This window comes from Perognathus longimembris, chromosome 6, assembly GCF_023159225.1.
Source record: "Perognathus longimembris pacificus isolate PPM17 chromosome 6, ASM2315922v1, whole genome shotgun sequence".
NCBI lineage: Eukaryota > Metazoa > Chordata > Mammalia > Rodentia > Heteromyidae > Perognathus > Perognathus longimembris.
This window is the reverse complement of record NC_063166.1, coordinates 37,746,852-37,763,217: the sequence shown is the minus strand read 5'-3', so window position 1 is coordinate 37,763,217 and position 16,366 is coordinate 37,746,852. Positions and strand designations below refer to the sequence as shown.

The window sequence follows — 16,366 nt, the reverse complement described above, 5'->3', positions numbered from 1 at the left end:
CTCGCCTCCTCCCCCCCCCCCCCCACGCCTCTGCCTATCTGCTGCCGGAAATCAGATTTCGATTTCAAGGAACCTTTTGACCCACTTCAATTCTTCCCCCCCACCCTCCGCGCTCCCCAGCAGACCCTGGACCTTGGCTGCCTCAGCTAGTGTTTACTCTGAAATGTTTACTTCTCTGAAAAGCCATGCGGAGCCTATAAATAGCAGACAGGGAAACAGCTCGACTGGCAGATCGCAGATCGATAGGGCCCAGTCTCCTCGCCATTTCGGTTGAGCTGTCTTATTAATTATGAAAGGATTCACCTGATCCCTGCCCGGGAACACAGCCTCTTGGCCCCCCAGCTGGAGCCCTTAATGGCGGTTCCTTCGCTAGCTGTCTCAGGCCACCGCAGAGGAAGGGGAGAAAGGCGGTCAAAGCCCGACCGGAGAGGGACTGAGTCGCAGGCTAGGGCCCGCCTGGGGCGGGGGCGAGAGCTGGCCGCTGGCCCGGGCTCAGTGCCGCGCTTTCTTTGCTGGGGCACACGCCCAGTTCCCCAAGTCCTCACCCAGAAAGGATTTCTGCTTTTATGTTAATTGTTTAATTTCGAAATAACCTCTTTTTCCTCCAGTAGGCACCAGTTTGGAGGCGTGCCGAACTATCCTAAGGGATGAGGGTCGAACCGAAGACACCAAATGGAAGTGGAGAGCAGGTAACTTCATCACCTGCATTGTGTGTCTCTGAGAAGTTGGCAGGAGGAAACAGGGTAGACAACAATAGAACGACACCACCCATTTCAAACAATAACTTTTATTTTATACTTCTCTATACTTTGTAGCAAATTTTTTTGCTGAATTTAATTTATAATAAACTTTTTAAATTACATCTCTCTCTTTTTTTAAAATCAAGGCTCTTTTTATGTCAAAATCTTTTTAAACTATATTTTAGATTAACATTTAACGCCCCCCTTGTGAGCTATACCGTTGGATATTAAGTTACTACTGTATGTGTAACAGCTAAAACAAGAGAGAGGAGGGAAAATAAAGGCAGTGGACTTGAAAGATACATCAACAATAACAGTGACCTTAGCATCTTATCTTGTTAACCACCACTAAGCCAGCCAGAGTTGCCTCAGCGCCTTTCCTCTCTCCCTCTCTCCTATCCTTTCAAACCCAAAGTGTGGATCCACAATCTGTCTTTTCTGTTCTTTCTGGAGGAGAAATGTGCAGTGGAAATGATCAAAACAAGGTACTGTGTAAGAGAGTGAATTATTCACCATATGCTTCCCACGTGGTCATCTCTTTGACTCCATTCCCCTGGCCTTCTCCTCTCCTCGCTTTTCCTAATAGTAGGAGGAACCCATCATTTTTCATGTTATTAACATGATTAATATAGTAGGTGGCCCAGGGCCGTTCCTGAGATTCTTTTGCCAAAAAATAAAAAAAGAAAAAGAAAAGAAAAATTTTAAATGGGGGTGTTTGCCGTTTTCTTTAATGTGAAGACGGAATAAATCTGAGGTCCGGTATGGGCTGTGCTTGCTTGCTTACTGATTGGTACCATTTGACAAATAAAACAAGAAATCAAACAAAATGAAAAAGAGAATCAAGGTTTCCCACAACCCTATATGAATGTTTTCAGCATCACAGAGAATCACAACGTCCCCAAAGAACGAATGGATCTTCCTCTCGATTTCTGGGAGCATGGAGTGAGTGTGGGTGCGCGCGCGGGACAGGGGTGGGGGGGGGGGGCTCGAGGGAGAGCTGGCTCCCGGGCTCAGAAGGAAAGCCAGGTCGCTAAAGCTGCCGAGAGAGACACCAGGAGCACGGGGAGCGCTGGGAGCAGGGGCCCCGCCGCCCCGTTGCCGCTGCTGCAGAGTTCGAATAAGCTGCCTTGAATGTTGAGGTTTTTGGATTCTTTTCTCAGTTTATCCCACATATCTTTCGCCCCTTCCTGGCAATCCGTAAGGGCTGTGACCGTGCAGCTGTGGAAATCCTCCCAGTATCTGGCGAGGAATAGAACAAAAACAGAAGAACAAAAACAGAAGAAGCAGGTTCACTTTGAGCTCCTGAGCACCGAGACCTGCGCCCCCGAACCGGCCTCCCCCGCGGCCACGCCAACCTCCCAGGGCGCCGCCTCCCTACCTCGCCTCCACCTCCCGGCGGTCTGGGATGCAACTTGTCGCGGATTCCAGGACCTAAGCCCATCCCAACACTGTCCAAGGAAGAAAATCCTCCCCTCGCCCCGTGTGCATTTCCCTCTCTGTGGTGCCAGGAAGCCCCTTACCGCTGGCAGCCTGGAGACGGGTCGTAACCAGCGCGTCGCGCTGTTACCTCGGCCCACGCAAGCAGATTGCCCGTTCTCCTCGGGGAAAGCTAGGAAAACAGCGCTGAGCCTCGCTAGCAGCCGCCCATTACTGCCTCTTAGCTCGCAAGCTGCGCGCCCCCCCCCCCCCCCGCTCCTGGCGTCCCCCATTCTCCTCCCCCTCGCCCTTCTGTCTCCCTCCTTCCCGCGGCGGGACTCACTTTCACCATCATTTCGCTCCCTCCACCCACCCCACACTTTCCTTTTGTTCCAGTTTCTCCTCGCGTCCCCTTTCTTCCCTTTTGCCTCCGTTTTTTTCTCTTTCGTTCCCCATGGCCTCTTTCTCCGACTCTCCACTGGCTGGGGTCCTCCGAGTCCCTCGGGAGCCTCGCTCAGTACAGTCTCGCGGCTCGGATTGCGTCAAGAGAGTCGCCGGGTCGGCGGGTGTTCGTCTTTGAACACCTGCGGCCAGCGGGGTAAGGCTTCTTTGGCGTGGCCGACCTCGGTTCCTGGGGCTGCTCGCTGGGTGCGTCCTCGCCTCACCTCTCCAGTCTTTCCCGCAGGTTTGGTCCCCAGGAGGTCTGGGCTCCCATGAGCGCCCAATTCCCCAGACCGGGATTCCAGGGTGGGCATGATGCCTGGCCCTGGCCAGCCCTTGGGGGGCCCCTCTCCCTGCTCTTGGCACCCCAGGTCACTTCCTGGAGTCACGCGTGTAAATCAGCACTTCCTCCTCCGGGTGTCAGATCCTAGCCCCGCCCCCCACAACCTTCATCCAACTGTCCTTTTTTTTTTTTTTTTTTTTTATTGTCCCCCTTTCTTCTGGAACTCAAAATAGATCTCAAGACTAAATATAATCCCAAACCGTGATCGATTCCTGGGGCGCTGTCTCCTTTCGGAGCTGGGTCGATCTTAGCGTCTCGGTAAGTCCGTTCTGGCTCCCACTTCACCCTGGCCAGCCTGACAGAGGCCCTCAGGGCAATTTATAGTTGCATTTCTCTCTCCCTTCTGCTTGCTCCCCTGGACTATAAGCTTGCTGAAGACAGGCACCATGTTTGATTCATTCGTGTTTCCACCCCACCCCCAATCTTCCAGTGAAATTATGAGTACATGTTGGGTTGCCTCAATCTCTGGTTGGTTTTAATGACCGCCCGGAAGCTCTAATTTATCAGTACTGAGGGACTTGCACAGGTCTTCAAGGCTCCACAATTTGTAATAAACAATAATATTTAGAAACACCAAGAGGCTAAGGGACATCTCTGCAAAGTCCATATGAAATAGCATCTTCTGAGGGCTGTAGAAACTGCTTTATGTGCCCCTCATAGAGAAAGCACTTTCATGCAAGCCGGAAGTGATGTTGAACAGACATTCACCTGGGCTGGGAGAGGTAGCTCCATCCTGGTATGGAGCAACCAGGACCACAATTTTTGGGGCTTGATCCAGCTGTGGCCTGCAGCCTCAGGGAGGAACCCTCCATATTTCCCTGTTTTCCAGGACCAAAGTCCAGCTAAAATATGGAAACCGTTTGGAATAACCAGTTCCAGTCAGTGATATGTAACCTTGCCAAGTCTTATAGAATCATTCTTACCTCTCATCAGGCATTTGGAATTAAATGGCTTTTGTTCCATTCCTGAGATGAAGGTACAGCTACTTGGCTACTGTAGCTCTTAGTGGGCATTTAGGAAAACCTGTAGGAAGATGACCTCTTCCCCGATTTAGTAGTAGTTTAAATTAGCCCCCTCCTGCTAATTAGGAAGGGAAGGCCAACACAGTATACAAAGGGTGATAAGGAAAACGGTCACTTTGGTCCTGGAAATGGGAGACACTTTTCACCTTGGCTTTGTTGGAAGGGCTGTTGTAGGGGTATGGGAATGCAGCTGGTTTTGAAAAATAAAAAAGGAGTTTATTGCAGAGAAGGGGGGCATTTATAAGGTCAGCAGTAGATAAAATGTGGAGTGTCTACCTCAGTAGCCTTTTGATGAATAACTCATTTGCTATTGAAAGCAGGCTTTCTAGGCAATCACTGAGAAAACACCACTGGGCCTGCCCATCACATCCATTCTCTCTGGGCCTGAAGCTGCAGTGATCTGGGGCACATACAGATGGGGCAATGATATGCAAGTGGGTAGCAACCTGTGGTCAAATCCTGGAGCACATGGATGGGCTACTGACTTTGCAGAGGTGACCAGTGGGCATCCTTAATATTCTTTTCTTGGGCAAACTCACTGGATATACTATATTGTTTTAGCCTTTCAGAAGCAGGAAGGGAAATATGAGTAGACTTGCCAGTCACTTGCATTTTGTGGTGTATTTCGGAGGGATGTCCACCAGAGATGGACAGGAAGTAACTTTCACTTTAGGTAATTCTCAAAATGTCTCAAATCCAAACCAATTGTCCAGAGCACAGAGCACACATTCACAAGAAAACAAACAAAAAAAAAGGTTGTCTCAAAGTGAAGATCTTAAGGAATGAGCTACGAGGTAGTAGCAGGACATCCAGCCCCACTCTCTCTCCCAGAACCCAGGGTACATCTCTGTGGGAGCCTGTGAGGCATGGGGGGTGGGGCTGCAACTTTGCTGCTCACTGGAGGATCTTGCAAGCTCATCCTGACAATGGAGTACCATTAAACAGTGCAGGTTCTTCCTTCACAGACTTGGCCTCCCCTGGCCAGAGGGCTCCCCTTGGGCTGGAAGGTGGTAGCCAGAAGGCTAGTGCACAGATTTTTGCAAGGCACTCTCTGACTTGGGCAGTGCCCCAGAAGATAAACTCAGTGGACCTGAAAGGACACTTACGTGCACACAGTCTTGATGTTTGTCTTGTCGTCCAGGCCCTGCGGGTAGTTGGCCATGCTGTCGCCCAGTTTGAGCAAACAGTCCGAAAAGCCCTTAAAGACTGCATCACACTTGCCTGCAGCTCTCACGGCCTGCACCAGGTAAGCTGCAGGGAGGAGGGGACACTGGTCAGCAGCTGTGGCCCACATGACTAGCCCACTGCCCCAGCCCTTGTCCATCAGTGCAGTCCCTCCTCTTGCTCAGCCTCCAGGTGATTCAGGTGAAAAGTGTAGGAAAGACTTGGCCCTGAAGTGCCATATAGGCACCAAGCAAGCCTCTGGCTCAGATTGTTTTTGTGTGAATTCATGTGGGTGAGTGGGAGAGAGTCCATTCCTTTCCTCCAGCTTCCCCCTCCCTGATGGCGTTTGCTATCTTTTTTGGTTTCCATCGCCCCCCTCTTCTCACCTCCCTCATCTCTTTTATTTTTCTCTTTCTCCTCACTCCCTCCTTCGTTTCCTAACACTTCCCCAGCAAGCCATGTCAAGTCTCTCACAGTGTTATCTTCCATTTCTGAGGTGACACAGAGGGTCTCTGCACCAGTGTGGGGAAGTGGTTGTTAGGTGTGAGGTCATCCGGGCTGGTGGAGCCCAATGCCATGGCACCCAATGAATAGCTCCAGGCCCCTGTCCTGGGTTCAACATATACTGCTGAATCAACAAATGAATAGAGTTTTTGTTTGTTTTTTAAAACACTTATTTTGTCTTTTCTTTTTTGGTACTGGGGATCAAACCCAGGACATTGTACTTGCTAGGGAAGCTCTTTACCACTGAGCTACATCCCAGTATGAATCAAGTTTTGGAAGCCAGTAACTTGTCATCCAAGTGGATAATTATAGATATACAATATGTATAACGATATATAGTTATTGTTATTTATATTGTTTTCATATATAATATATAACAATATATAATAAATAGATTGCTCACTGTGGAGTCTGTCTCCAGTGTGACCCCTGAAAGCATACCCCTGTGTCTCACTGGCAAGAGGGCAATTCAGACATCTAGGCACCCGACCTAGCTGTGGTGATGATTAATTCCAGGTGCTCAGGGCCAGTGACCAGCAGGACCACTGATGTATGTCTGCTTCTGACTCCTGCTCACCTTCAAGAGCCTGGGGCCCATCCTTCCCTGCACCTCTTTTTCAGCTGTCCATCTCTTCCTACACTCTTAACATTCTAGGAAAGCTCTCCAGTCACTTCCAATTGCACATGGGCCAGGCCTTCCCTTTTCCAGATCACAGCTCAATTCGACTGCTAAAGCCAACCCTAGCATCTTGGAGCCCTGGGCCTCTAGAGCTACTGGTTCCCTCTAGAGGGAGGGTGAGTGGGGGTGCAGGAGGAGGAGTGGGAATACCCAGGCCACTAGACTCCAAAGTGATGGGGTCTGAATGGATGGATAGGTTCCAGGTCCTCAGGTGCAAGGCGGTTGTCTTTTCTTTCCACATTGAGGCCAACCAACCTGGCTAGACATTGTGTAAATACCAGCCCCAAATACCCGACATGCCAGAGAGGGCAAAAGAGGCAAAAGAGACATTGTAGGGAGGGGAGGAGGGAGAAGAATGTCCCCATCCCTCCTACGACCCCACGTAACCATCTGTCCCCGGATGCCCGGAGGAATGCAGACCCGGGGAAGGTGACCGAGCTAGCTGCAGCCTGGGAGCGCGTGCGCGCGGACATCAGCCCTTTGCAGATTGCTGCAGGAAGAGCTAGGCGGGTCTCCAGTTTTCTAATCGGGAATGGGAAGCACTGGGGAAGCCACCAAGGTTAACTTCGACCTCAGCGGGGGGCAGATCCATAAACCTTCATATACTTCCTGATTTCTATTGCACACACACACACACACACACACACACACACCTCACAACAGCATTTTAGGAATAAGTCTTTGTTCGAATAGAACTGGGTCAAGATGAAATCTTGCTTTATAATGCATGATATGAATACAATTTTGCAGCGAAGAAACAAACGAAATGCATACCACCCTTCCTTGCCCTTAACTCTCTCCATCCCTTACCTCTGCCCTCAAAATTCAGTGTTGAAAAAAGAAGACCCTGGGATGCACTATTTTATTTTTACCTCCGAAAGGAGATTTAGGGCTTGCTGGGGAAGAAAGCGCTTCTGTCACGTTATATTTGCAGGCGTCACTGGAGAAGACTGTACACCGCGCATGTGTGAGTGAGTGCATGTGTAAAAGAAGGAGTCATGAACATTTCTGAATTTTGCAACTGTGAGTCCTTGGGCTGTTGCTTGCACTGTGAGGCCTGAGCCAGTGCATGGGACAGATTTTGCAGATACTCGCTTTCCGGCAGAGCAGCTGGAAGCCCAAGCTCCCCTCACTGCCCTTGCAGAAAGCCTCGGGTGGGCTACTGGTCCTCCAGTCTTCTCAGTTCCCTTCGCCCTCCCAATCTCATGCGGTTTCTATTCTTTCACCCATTCATTCGTTCCTCCTCTCATTCATTCCAAACTTCCTCCCGCCGCATCTCCATTCGTGTACTACCCTCTCCACTTCCCCCGCCTCTCCCCAACCCCCACTTTTCTTGCCAAAGTGGGACAGCTTCCAGCTATGCATTAATAAAGACCAAATCTCTGGTGGAGGAGAGGGCAGACATTCGGGAACAAAAATGCTTATTTTCAATTCCATTGCCAAACCCAAAAACCAAAAAACCAACACACACACACACACACACACACACACACACAGAAAAGAGAGAGAGAGCATTTTGACTAAGTTAATGTGTTCAAAGCACATCTTTCATGCACAATCTCTGTCTTACTCATTTATTGTTTTTTGTTTCACCCTTCAAAGTAAGGTTATTTCCCTCTGGAAAAGAGTCCCCTATCTCTGGTTAAAATCCATTATCTCAAAAGCAATTGCTGTCTCTTGCTGCCTAAAAATTTGCAGGCTAATTACAAAATGCCACCTTCACTTCCAAAATGAAAAAAAGAATCTAGTTCAGTTCTTTGAACTAATGTTAGACATCTAAAGCAACCAGATTCACAGTTAACTCATTTCTTAGAATTAAAGGAAAAGATCAACACCCTCATCCTTACTATTTTTTTTGCAAAAAAATCATCCTTTCAAAACATTATCAAATGCATAAACCCTAATGCAAACAATTTATGTGAGTGTTGGCAGCTCCAAACTCCATTCCCTCCACATTTCTTTTGAGAAAAAATGCTATGTTTCTCTGTCTTACCCCAAATAAATTCCCCAACTCCCTTTCCACAAGGTAAGAGCAAACGCTACAGCCCAAAATGACAGGAGCTAACACTTCTCTCCATCTCCAGAAAACCCGTTTGAAGAGTTTCTATTTTTTCCCTTGTCCATTCTATTAATAACCTGCTTCACTTTCACTTTTAGACTACTGTTAATTAATGTTCTGACCCGGCTTCAGAGAAGGGGCTTTTATAGTACCTCTTCCCACAACGTTTTCTGTATTCTGAATAGAAAAAAAAATGCGGCTGAACTTTAAAAATCCCTCTGACAGTGTCACTGCGGCTCAACATTCCTTGACATAAAATGGGAACTAAAGAAATCGGTCCACAATCCACCCTAAGCCAATGAAATAAACACACGACGTGACATGCTGCAAACACTGCTTAACCCTTTCCTGCAATCACACACACACACACACACACACACACACACACACACACACACACACACACCACAGAGTACAGATGCCAGTGTGCAAAATAACAGTGCCTAAAAAGTGTCTGCAGGCCTATTTGACTGAGGCACAGTCCTCAATGGCAAGCATAATGAAATAGTGGTCTGGGGCTCCCGCTCGCCGTTCATGGATGCGCCCAGCCTAGTCTGCGGCGGAGTGCAAAGGCTGCAGCTCGGGTTTGGGGGAGGGGGCGGGAGAATGACAAAGTTCTAAATGCAGCAGTTTGAGTGGAGCCCTGGAATATCTTCGCTTTCTGCACAACAACTTTCTAGTCCTAGCTGCCTAGCCATCTTGTTCCTGCAGTCACCTTTCGACCCTTCCAAATAATATCCTGCAGTATCGCAGGGGCGGGTGCCCCGGCGCGCCACGAACCAAGTCTAACCCTAAGGAGGGAAGAAAATAATAAATGTGTGCGTTGGGGGAAAGCCCCTTTTTGGAAAATAGCTGGCTGTACACTTCCTGAAGACTTACGGCTGGAGTCTCCTTCTTCAGGAAAATCAAGCCGGGACGCTGGAGTGCCTAGGAACCAATGCCTCCCACCCTCTGGGGTTTGCGGCCGGGTTCTCCGCACTCCGGGGGCCGCTGTGCCAACCCGACCCTTCCCAGCTCCCGGGTCACTGCCTCCAGCCACCCGCCGAGAGCAGAGTCCAGCGGCCACTTACCTATTTGCACCGCGAGGATCAGTGAAATATATCTGCCGTTCAACTTAAGTCCCATCCTACGTTTAGTCAAACCATTTGCGACCGCAGACCTTTAAATAGTTAGTTTAGAGAACGCGGGGGAAAGCCGAAAAATAGGCATTGCCAACAAGTTCCGAGAACGACCGAGACTTTATGCACGGGGAAGGCTGAGGGAGGAAAGAGAGGGATTGGGGAAGAGACCGAAAGAGAGAGAGAGCGCGAGAGAGAGCGCGAGAGAGCGAGAGAGAGCGAGCAAGAGAGAGGCAAGGGGGGGGAGAGCTGGGAATGGTTCACTCCATTAGGAGGGGGCGGAGGAAGCACAGTCTCACGCCCACGAGCGGGCCTGACGTGGGGGATGATACGGAACTATTTTCTTTTTTTTAAAATATAGACACCTTGGTAGAGAATCGCCATTTATAGTCATCAGATGCTGGGATTAATCAGATAACTCCAATTAACATGGGATCCGAACGATACCTCGCTTCCCGGGGGGGGGGGGGGAGGGGACGCGAACACTTCACCATCTCCACGGCCACCCCCGCCTCCACCTTGTTCTTGGGGGCCCCCAACTCCGCCCCCGCCCTGCGCAGAGCCGGGGCTCCCCTCCCCTCCCTGCCTGGAGCCGGGGAGTCCTTGCGCGCCCACTCGATTGTTTCAACCTGCTCCCCTCCTCCCCCAGCGCGGCGGCGAACCCGGCCTCTTTCCTACGAGGCAGCCAGGTTTAAAGGAGCTCGAGAGGGAAATGGTAACAGCAACCACGATTCTACTAATTCAAAAGCCCCCCCCCCCCCTTGGTCTGCGCACCCTGGCACTTGCCTACCCTCTCCCCACCCCCAGCCCTGTGGCTGAACAGTAGACCCTGACTACACAGCCCCGGCCCCAGCGTTCCCCCCCCCCCCCCCATACAACTCGCACACGTCTAGGCCCAGGGGAGGGGTGTTTGGTCAGCACACTTGGGACCCCTGAAACATACAGGGCGCGCCCTCGGTGAATTTCACCACTAAGAATGACTACCCAGGCCGTGTGGGGGGGGGGGGCGTGGCGATTCTCCAGTTCCAGTGGCTTCTTGTGAAGCGGGGATACTGAGCGCACCCGGGAAGCAGTCTCTGCTATCACGATTTTGGGACACTAGTGATTTACAAACTCTCGAAGCTTTAGGAAATTTCCGAGGCCAGAGCCAGTGTGTAGGCTTCTTTCTAATCTCGATGCACCTCTTGGGATGATTTGTTGGGCCGCAGTCACACGTACACACACGCACACACGTACATCACGCACGCACACGTACACCAGCACCCACACACACCTGCCCTGTTTTTGATGGTCCCAGTGTAGTCGCAACCTGCCCCACAACCACAAACGCAGCTTCTGCAAATGCCTTAATGCAAGACGCAAGATGCTGTGGAAGACACTTTGAAGGAAGAATTATAAAACAAGGTGATTTCCTTTCGAATCTCCACTATGTTTTGGTTCTTTCCTTTTTCTGCATTGCTCTCCCCCCTTCTGCCAAATTCTAGCGCGTTCGGTCAAATTCTATTTAGTCACTGACCAACTTTATTCCCTGAGCCTGTAAGGAGAAGAAAAACAAAAAACAACCAACGAAAACGGTATCTCACAAGACAGCCGGAGAGAACGTCAAAATATTAAATAAGCATGTAAGCACCACTAATGCAAACGAATGGAATGGGTGTTAAATATGCCTTTGAAGTCAGCGATCTACGGGAGCGCCTTTCCGGCGTCCTGATGTAAAGACTGGAGACAAGGAAAGATATAAACTGGGCTCAGGAGAGGAGAGGGGCTGACGGGGCGGCGGGCTTGCCGATGGCGGCCGGCTGTGAGGCGCGGCGCCGGTGCCGGGTGGCGGGGCCCTCGGCGGCACCATCCGTCGTCTTTCGGAAACCGCAGAGCCCCAGGTGTCTGCACGGGCCCCGGAGGCGGAGCCACAGCACCCCGCCCATGGTGAGGTCACCTGCCGGCGGAGGGGCGACCCGAGACTCGCCTTTCCGGTGTCCCGGGCGACCGTTCCGTACCGGGTATTTCTTTTCTGGGTGCTGGAAGGTACCCCGACCAGCTGACACGTCGGGCGGGAAGAAGGCGGAGCTAGGACTGGTGGTGAGAGGAGGGCGTCCATCAGACCCGTCCCCCGGGCCCACCAATGGCAGGGCTGGAGGCTGGCTGGGGGCGGGGCTTCTGCCGTGGTCCCCGGCCGCGTGCCCGCTCTGGCCTCGCCCACATCTCCGCCCCTCCGGCTACGCCCCTCGCGCTGCCCCCCCCCCCCCCCCCCCCCAGTTGCGGCCGAGTCTTCCTGGCCCCGCCGCCCTCGGAGTTTGAATCAGGTCTGGCTCCCGACTGCTTTCCCTCCACGGTACTGGCCTTTCTTCAGTTTAGCCGTCCACCCGCAACGCCCTGGGAGTCTCCCGACCCCATCTGTCCTAACTGCGAAGTTGAGGACTTGAGAGGTGTGGGAGGCTGGATACCGCAGAGCTAAGCGAGGTGCGGGAGAGCTGCCGCCGGGGCCCTCTGAGCTCCGCACGGCCCCGCACCCTGCGCTCCCCGAACGGTGCCGCACAGCGGCCCGCATCCGCCGTGCCGCGCCACCCCGGAAGCTGGTCTCTGCTTTCCTCCCTCTGCGGTCCTGCCCGCCTCCTCCGCATGGCTCTCGCAAGTTCAAGCTCAGCAGAGTTAGTTCTGCGCACAAATGAGCTGGAGGACCAATGGCTGAAGCAGATGCTGAAGATGTCTTGTTTTCAGAAAGCTCTTCGGCGGGCACCGGTGGGCCACAGCTGAAATCCTAGCTGCTCCGGAGGCGGAGATCCGAGGCTGAGGTCGAAGCTAGAGGGGCAGGAAAGGGCCTTAGACTCCAGTTAACCACCAAAAAGGCCAGAAGTGGAGCTGGTAGGGCGCTAGCCTTGAGGAGGGAAAACAGTCCAGGGCCAGCGCTCAGCCGAGTTCAAGATCCAGACCCAGACTCCCCCCCTACTCCTCCCACAATCTCTTTTAAATTACCGGTCTTTCTACATGTTAGGTTCCAGTTAGGTTTTATTCCTTATGATTCCTTAAAGGACAACTCAATGTAGACAGGCCAAAGCACACTGACTGGGAACTCGGGGGCAACACCATGGTGGAACCTGGCACAGGAGAATGTCTGAAAAACCTATCACATAACACATGTGGGCTTAAGTATACTTTTGGGAGAACAGTGGATGTGAAGGAGGGCAGAGCAACCAAGATTTATCTTCACTTTCACATGACCCATGCTGCTCCTACAAGGCTATTAAGTTGCAGCTTTCTAATCTGAGAAGTGAAGAGAACGGGCCTAGGATATCATCTGTAAAGCTGTTTTCAACTTTGACATTTGGTGAACCAGGGATTTTCCAGAAAGTTTTTTCTGCCCTCCCTCCCTCCCCCCTCCCTCCCTCCCTCCCTCCCTCCCTCCCTCCCTCCCTCCCTCCCTCCTTGCGGCCACCTCTGGTATTTGAACCCAGAGCCTTAACCTTGCTTCACCTGGCGTTCTACCACTTGAGCCATACCCCCAGCACTGCTGTTTTGGAGATGAAGCCTTGCAGACCTTTTTACCCTGACTGGTTTCAAACCTCCCTCCTTTAGATTTCACCCTCCTGAGTAGCTAGGATTACAGGTGTGAGTCACTGTTACTTGGGTCAACTTATTTCTATTTGCTAAGCAATTTCATTCAAAGTTTAAGAAAAATATAGTCCAAGAAAGAAAAAAAAGGTAATGATGCTGTTTTGTTCTGTTTGTTGAATCCAGTCAAAGACACTCCTAAAGTAGGTCTGCATAATTAAGGAATACATATGCAAAAACTCTTTATCTTTAAAGCTTCAGGGAGAACATGCCTAATTTTAAGTCTGGTTTGGCACTAGCTTGCTTCCTCAGTTTAGGTTGCTTACAGTCTCAGTTTGATGAGAAGTCCTCCAGTTGATTTCCCAATTCCTTCTACCAACTGATCATGCATGAATGGACTTCCCAGAAACTGCCATTGCAAAATAATATCCCCTGAAAATTATTTTCATGAGCAAGTTGCCAGGGCTGCTATAAAATTCCTTCTCTGTCTTTTAGGCCAGAAAAGAGTGCAAGGCTGTGTTAGAATGGGTTCTCTCATAAGTTCAATCTGCCATCTTTTCCACTTCAACTGGAACCTTTAATTAAATATGAAGGTACATGTGTATAGCTCTTTTCATGGAAATAACTATACCATATTTAAATACCATTTAATGAGGAAAGTAATGAATTTTTAATGGAAATATGTCAGAGATCCAATAAAAGTTCACACTGAGAGGTCTGTGTCTACCTTTGTATTTGATACTTGGAAAGATGTCATCACCTCTAAAATGAGTTGAAACTTCTAGTCTTGGAATCTATGGCTGATTGAAAAAATTTTATTTTAATGCAGAAATTTGAATTCTGGAAGCCAATTCTGTGTTAGAAATATACGATTAGCTTTCTTCCTAAAAAAAAAAGTGCTTTTCTTATGGAATATACACACAGAAAAATGCCCAAAGCAAAGATGCACAGCTTGTGAGTTTATCATGAAGGGAACATCTGAAGCTGAGGGCTGAGGACTCATGCCTGTATGCCCAGCTACTCAGAAGGCTGAGATTGAGAATCATAGTTCAAAGCCAGCCTGGGTAGACAAACATGAAATACTCTTATTTCCAATTAACCAGCAAAAAGACACAAGTGGAGGCCTAAGTTGTAGAGAGCCAGCCTTGAGCAAAAAAGTGAAGCAAGAGTGCCAGACCCTGAGTTCAAGGCCTAGTATTGGCACATGCACACAGACACACATATACAATAGCATGTTTCCTACTCACATTGAAATAGTTGGAAGAGACATAGCAACTAAATGCAACCTGCCTTCTCACGTACCAGTAAGAGCAAAGAATTTGTTGGGAAAGTTATAAAACATTGATGAGTGGGGTATTAGTTTTGTAGTGACCTTGATTTCTGGTTGTATAATTATGAAGATTGTTTGGGAACAACACATACCGAGATGTTTAGGGGATGAAATATCACATCTTAGCTTGCTTGAAAGGATTTAGAAAAGAAGCAACTTCAACAGAGACAAACAAGTATGTGGCAATGGAACAAAAAGTAAAATAGTTGGCCAATATATAAATAAAGGGGTATTTGAGTTCTTTGTATTGTTGGGCATTTAACTTTGAAGTTATTTCGAAATAAATGATTTTAAAAGCAAATCAAGGCTCCGTTCTCACACCGGTAACCCTAGCTACTCAGGAGGCTGAGATCTGAGGTGGTTCAAAGCCCAGGCAGGAAAGTCTGTGAGAATCTTATGTCCAACTGATCATAGAAAATCACTCAAAGTGGTGTTGTGGCTCATGTGGCAAAGTGCTAGCCTTGAGCAAAAGGAGCCCAGGGACAGGACCTAGGCCCAGAGTTCAAGCCCCAGGCCTGGCCAAAAATAAATAAATAGAGCAAATCAACCCTGAATAGGTATGTATGTTTGTTTGTTTTTAATGCTTTTTTTTTTCTCAAGGCTAGAGCTCTACTATTTGAGCCACCTCTCCATTTATGGCTTATTGCTGGTTAATTTAAAATAAAAAATCTCACAGCGTTTCCTGCATATGACTTGGAACCTCAGATCTCAGCCTCCTCAGACCTCAGCCTCTCCTGAGTAGCTAGTGTTGTAGGTATGAGCCACACTTGGCTAGATGTGGTTTAATGTGTACTTCAGTGGTTTATGTATTGAAACTGAATCCTTATCATAAGATATTGAGAGGAAGGTAAACTTAATGTTACTATGGTGTTTAGACATGAGGTCTTTGGTGAGTGATTGGGATTAGGTAAGGTCATCTGGATGGGTCCTCTGTGGCACTGTACACTTCTGGCTTTATAAAGAAGGACGGGGGTGGGGGGTGGCTAGAGTACACACACACACACACACACACACACACACACACACACACACTCCCTTATCTATTTTACTATGGGATGCCCTTTACCATATCAGGATTCTTCTAGCAACAGTGTTTCCACCAACGTAGCCACTCAACCTTGGACCTCTGTTGAACCTCTAAATGATAAACCAAAAGAAACCTCTTTTGTTATGAAGTCACCCATCCTCAAGTGTTTTATTATGGTAGTGCAAAGCAGACTGATATGGAGAGCTAATTGTCCAAAACAAGTTGTATTTTTGTTGTTGTTGTTGGGGGTTTTTTGGTACCTGTCCTGAGACCTGAGTCTAAGTAACGTCCTGGGTGCTGTTGCTAAGCTTTTGTGCTCAAAGCTGGTACTGTTTTCACTGGAGCTACAGCTCTACTTCAGGCCTTTTTGGTGTTTAATTAGAGATGAGTCTCTCAGATATTTTTGCTTGGGATGGTTTATCTGAAATCCTCAGATCTCAGCCTTCTGAGTAGCTAGGATTATTGGCATGAGCCACTAACACCCAGCTCAAAATGAAGCTTTTATGACAAAAAGTTTTGCTTATTTAAACAGGATTTGGCTATGTCTGATATTACATTGATAGTTCAGTCCTTATTCAACTTCTACCCAATGCCCTTAGGATCCATGGACCATTCTCATGTAAATCAACCACATCTGTACTTTCTGGCAAATATTGATGCTTTCTTTCTTTCATTTCTTCTGAATTAATTATTTGACATTTTACTATAGAGAACATCTTTTGCCTTTTCTTTTCTTTTCTTTTTGGTTGTTTATGGGGCTTGAACTTAGGGCTTAACTCTGTCCCTGAGCTCTTTTGCTCAAGGCTAGAACTCTAACACTTTGAGCCACAGCACCATTTCAGTTTTCTGGTGGTTGATTGGAGATAAGAGTCTTACAGCCTTTTCTGCCTAGGCTGGTTTTGAACCGTGATCCTCAGATCTCAGCCTCCTGAGTAGCTAGGATTGCATATTGGTATGAATTAGTGTTTTCCTAG

At 49.0% G+C, this 16,366-nt stretch overlaps 1 protein-coding gene across 1 annotated transcript; it reads right to left on the bottom strand.

The window, feature by feature from the left end:
* Window positions 1-1,419: 1,419 nt before the first annotated feature.
* Window positions 1,420-9,661, bottom strand: Nrn1 (neuritin 1). The gene is made up of 3 exons (XM_048348566.1): window positions 9,439-9,661; window positions 5,069-5,213; window positions 1,420-1,979 (listed from the first exon to the last, which is right to left on the bottom strand). Exons 1-3 carry the CDS (start codon window positions 9,491-9,493, stop codon window positions 1,751-1,753), a joined length of 429 nt encoding a protein of 142 aa, XP_048204523.1. The 5' UTR covers window positions 9,494-9,661; the 3' UTR covers window positions 1,420-1,750.
* Window positions 9,662-16,366: the final 6,705 nt, after the last annotated feature.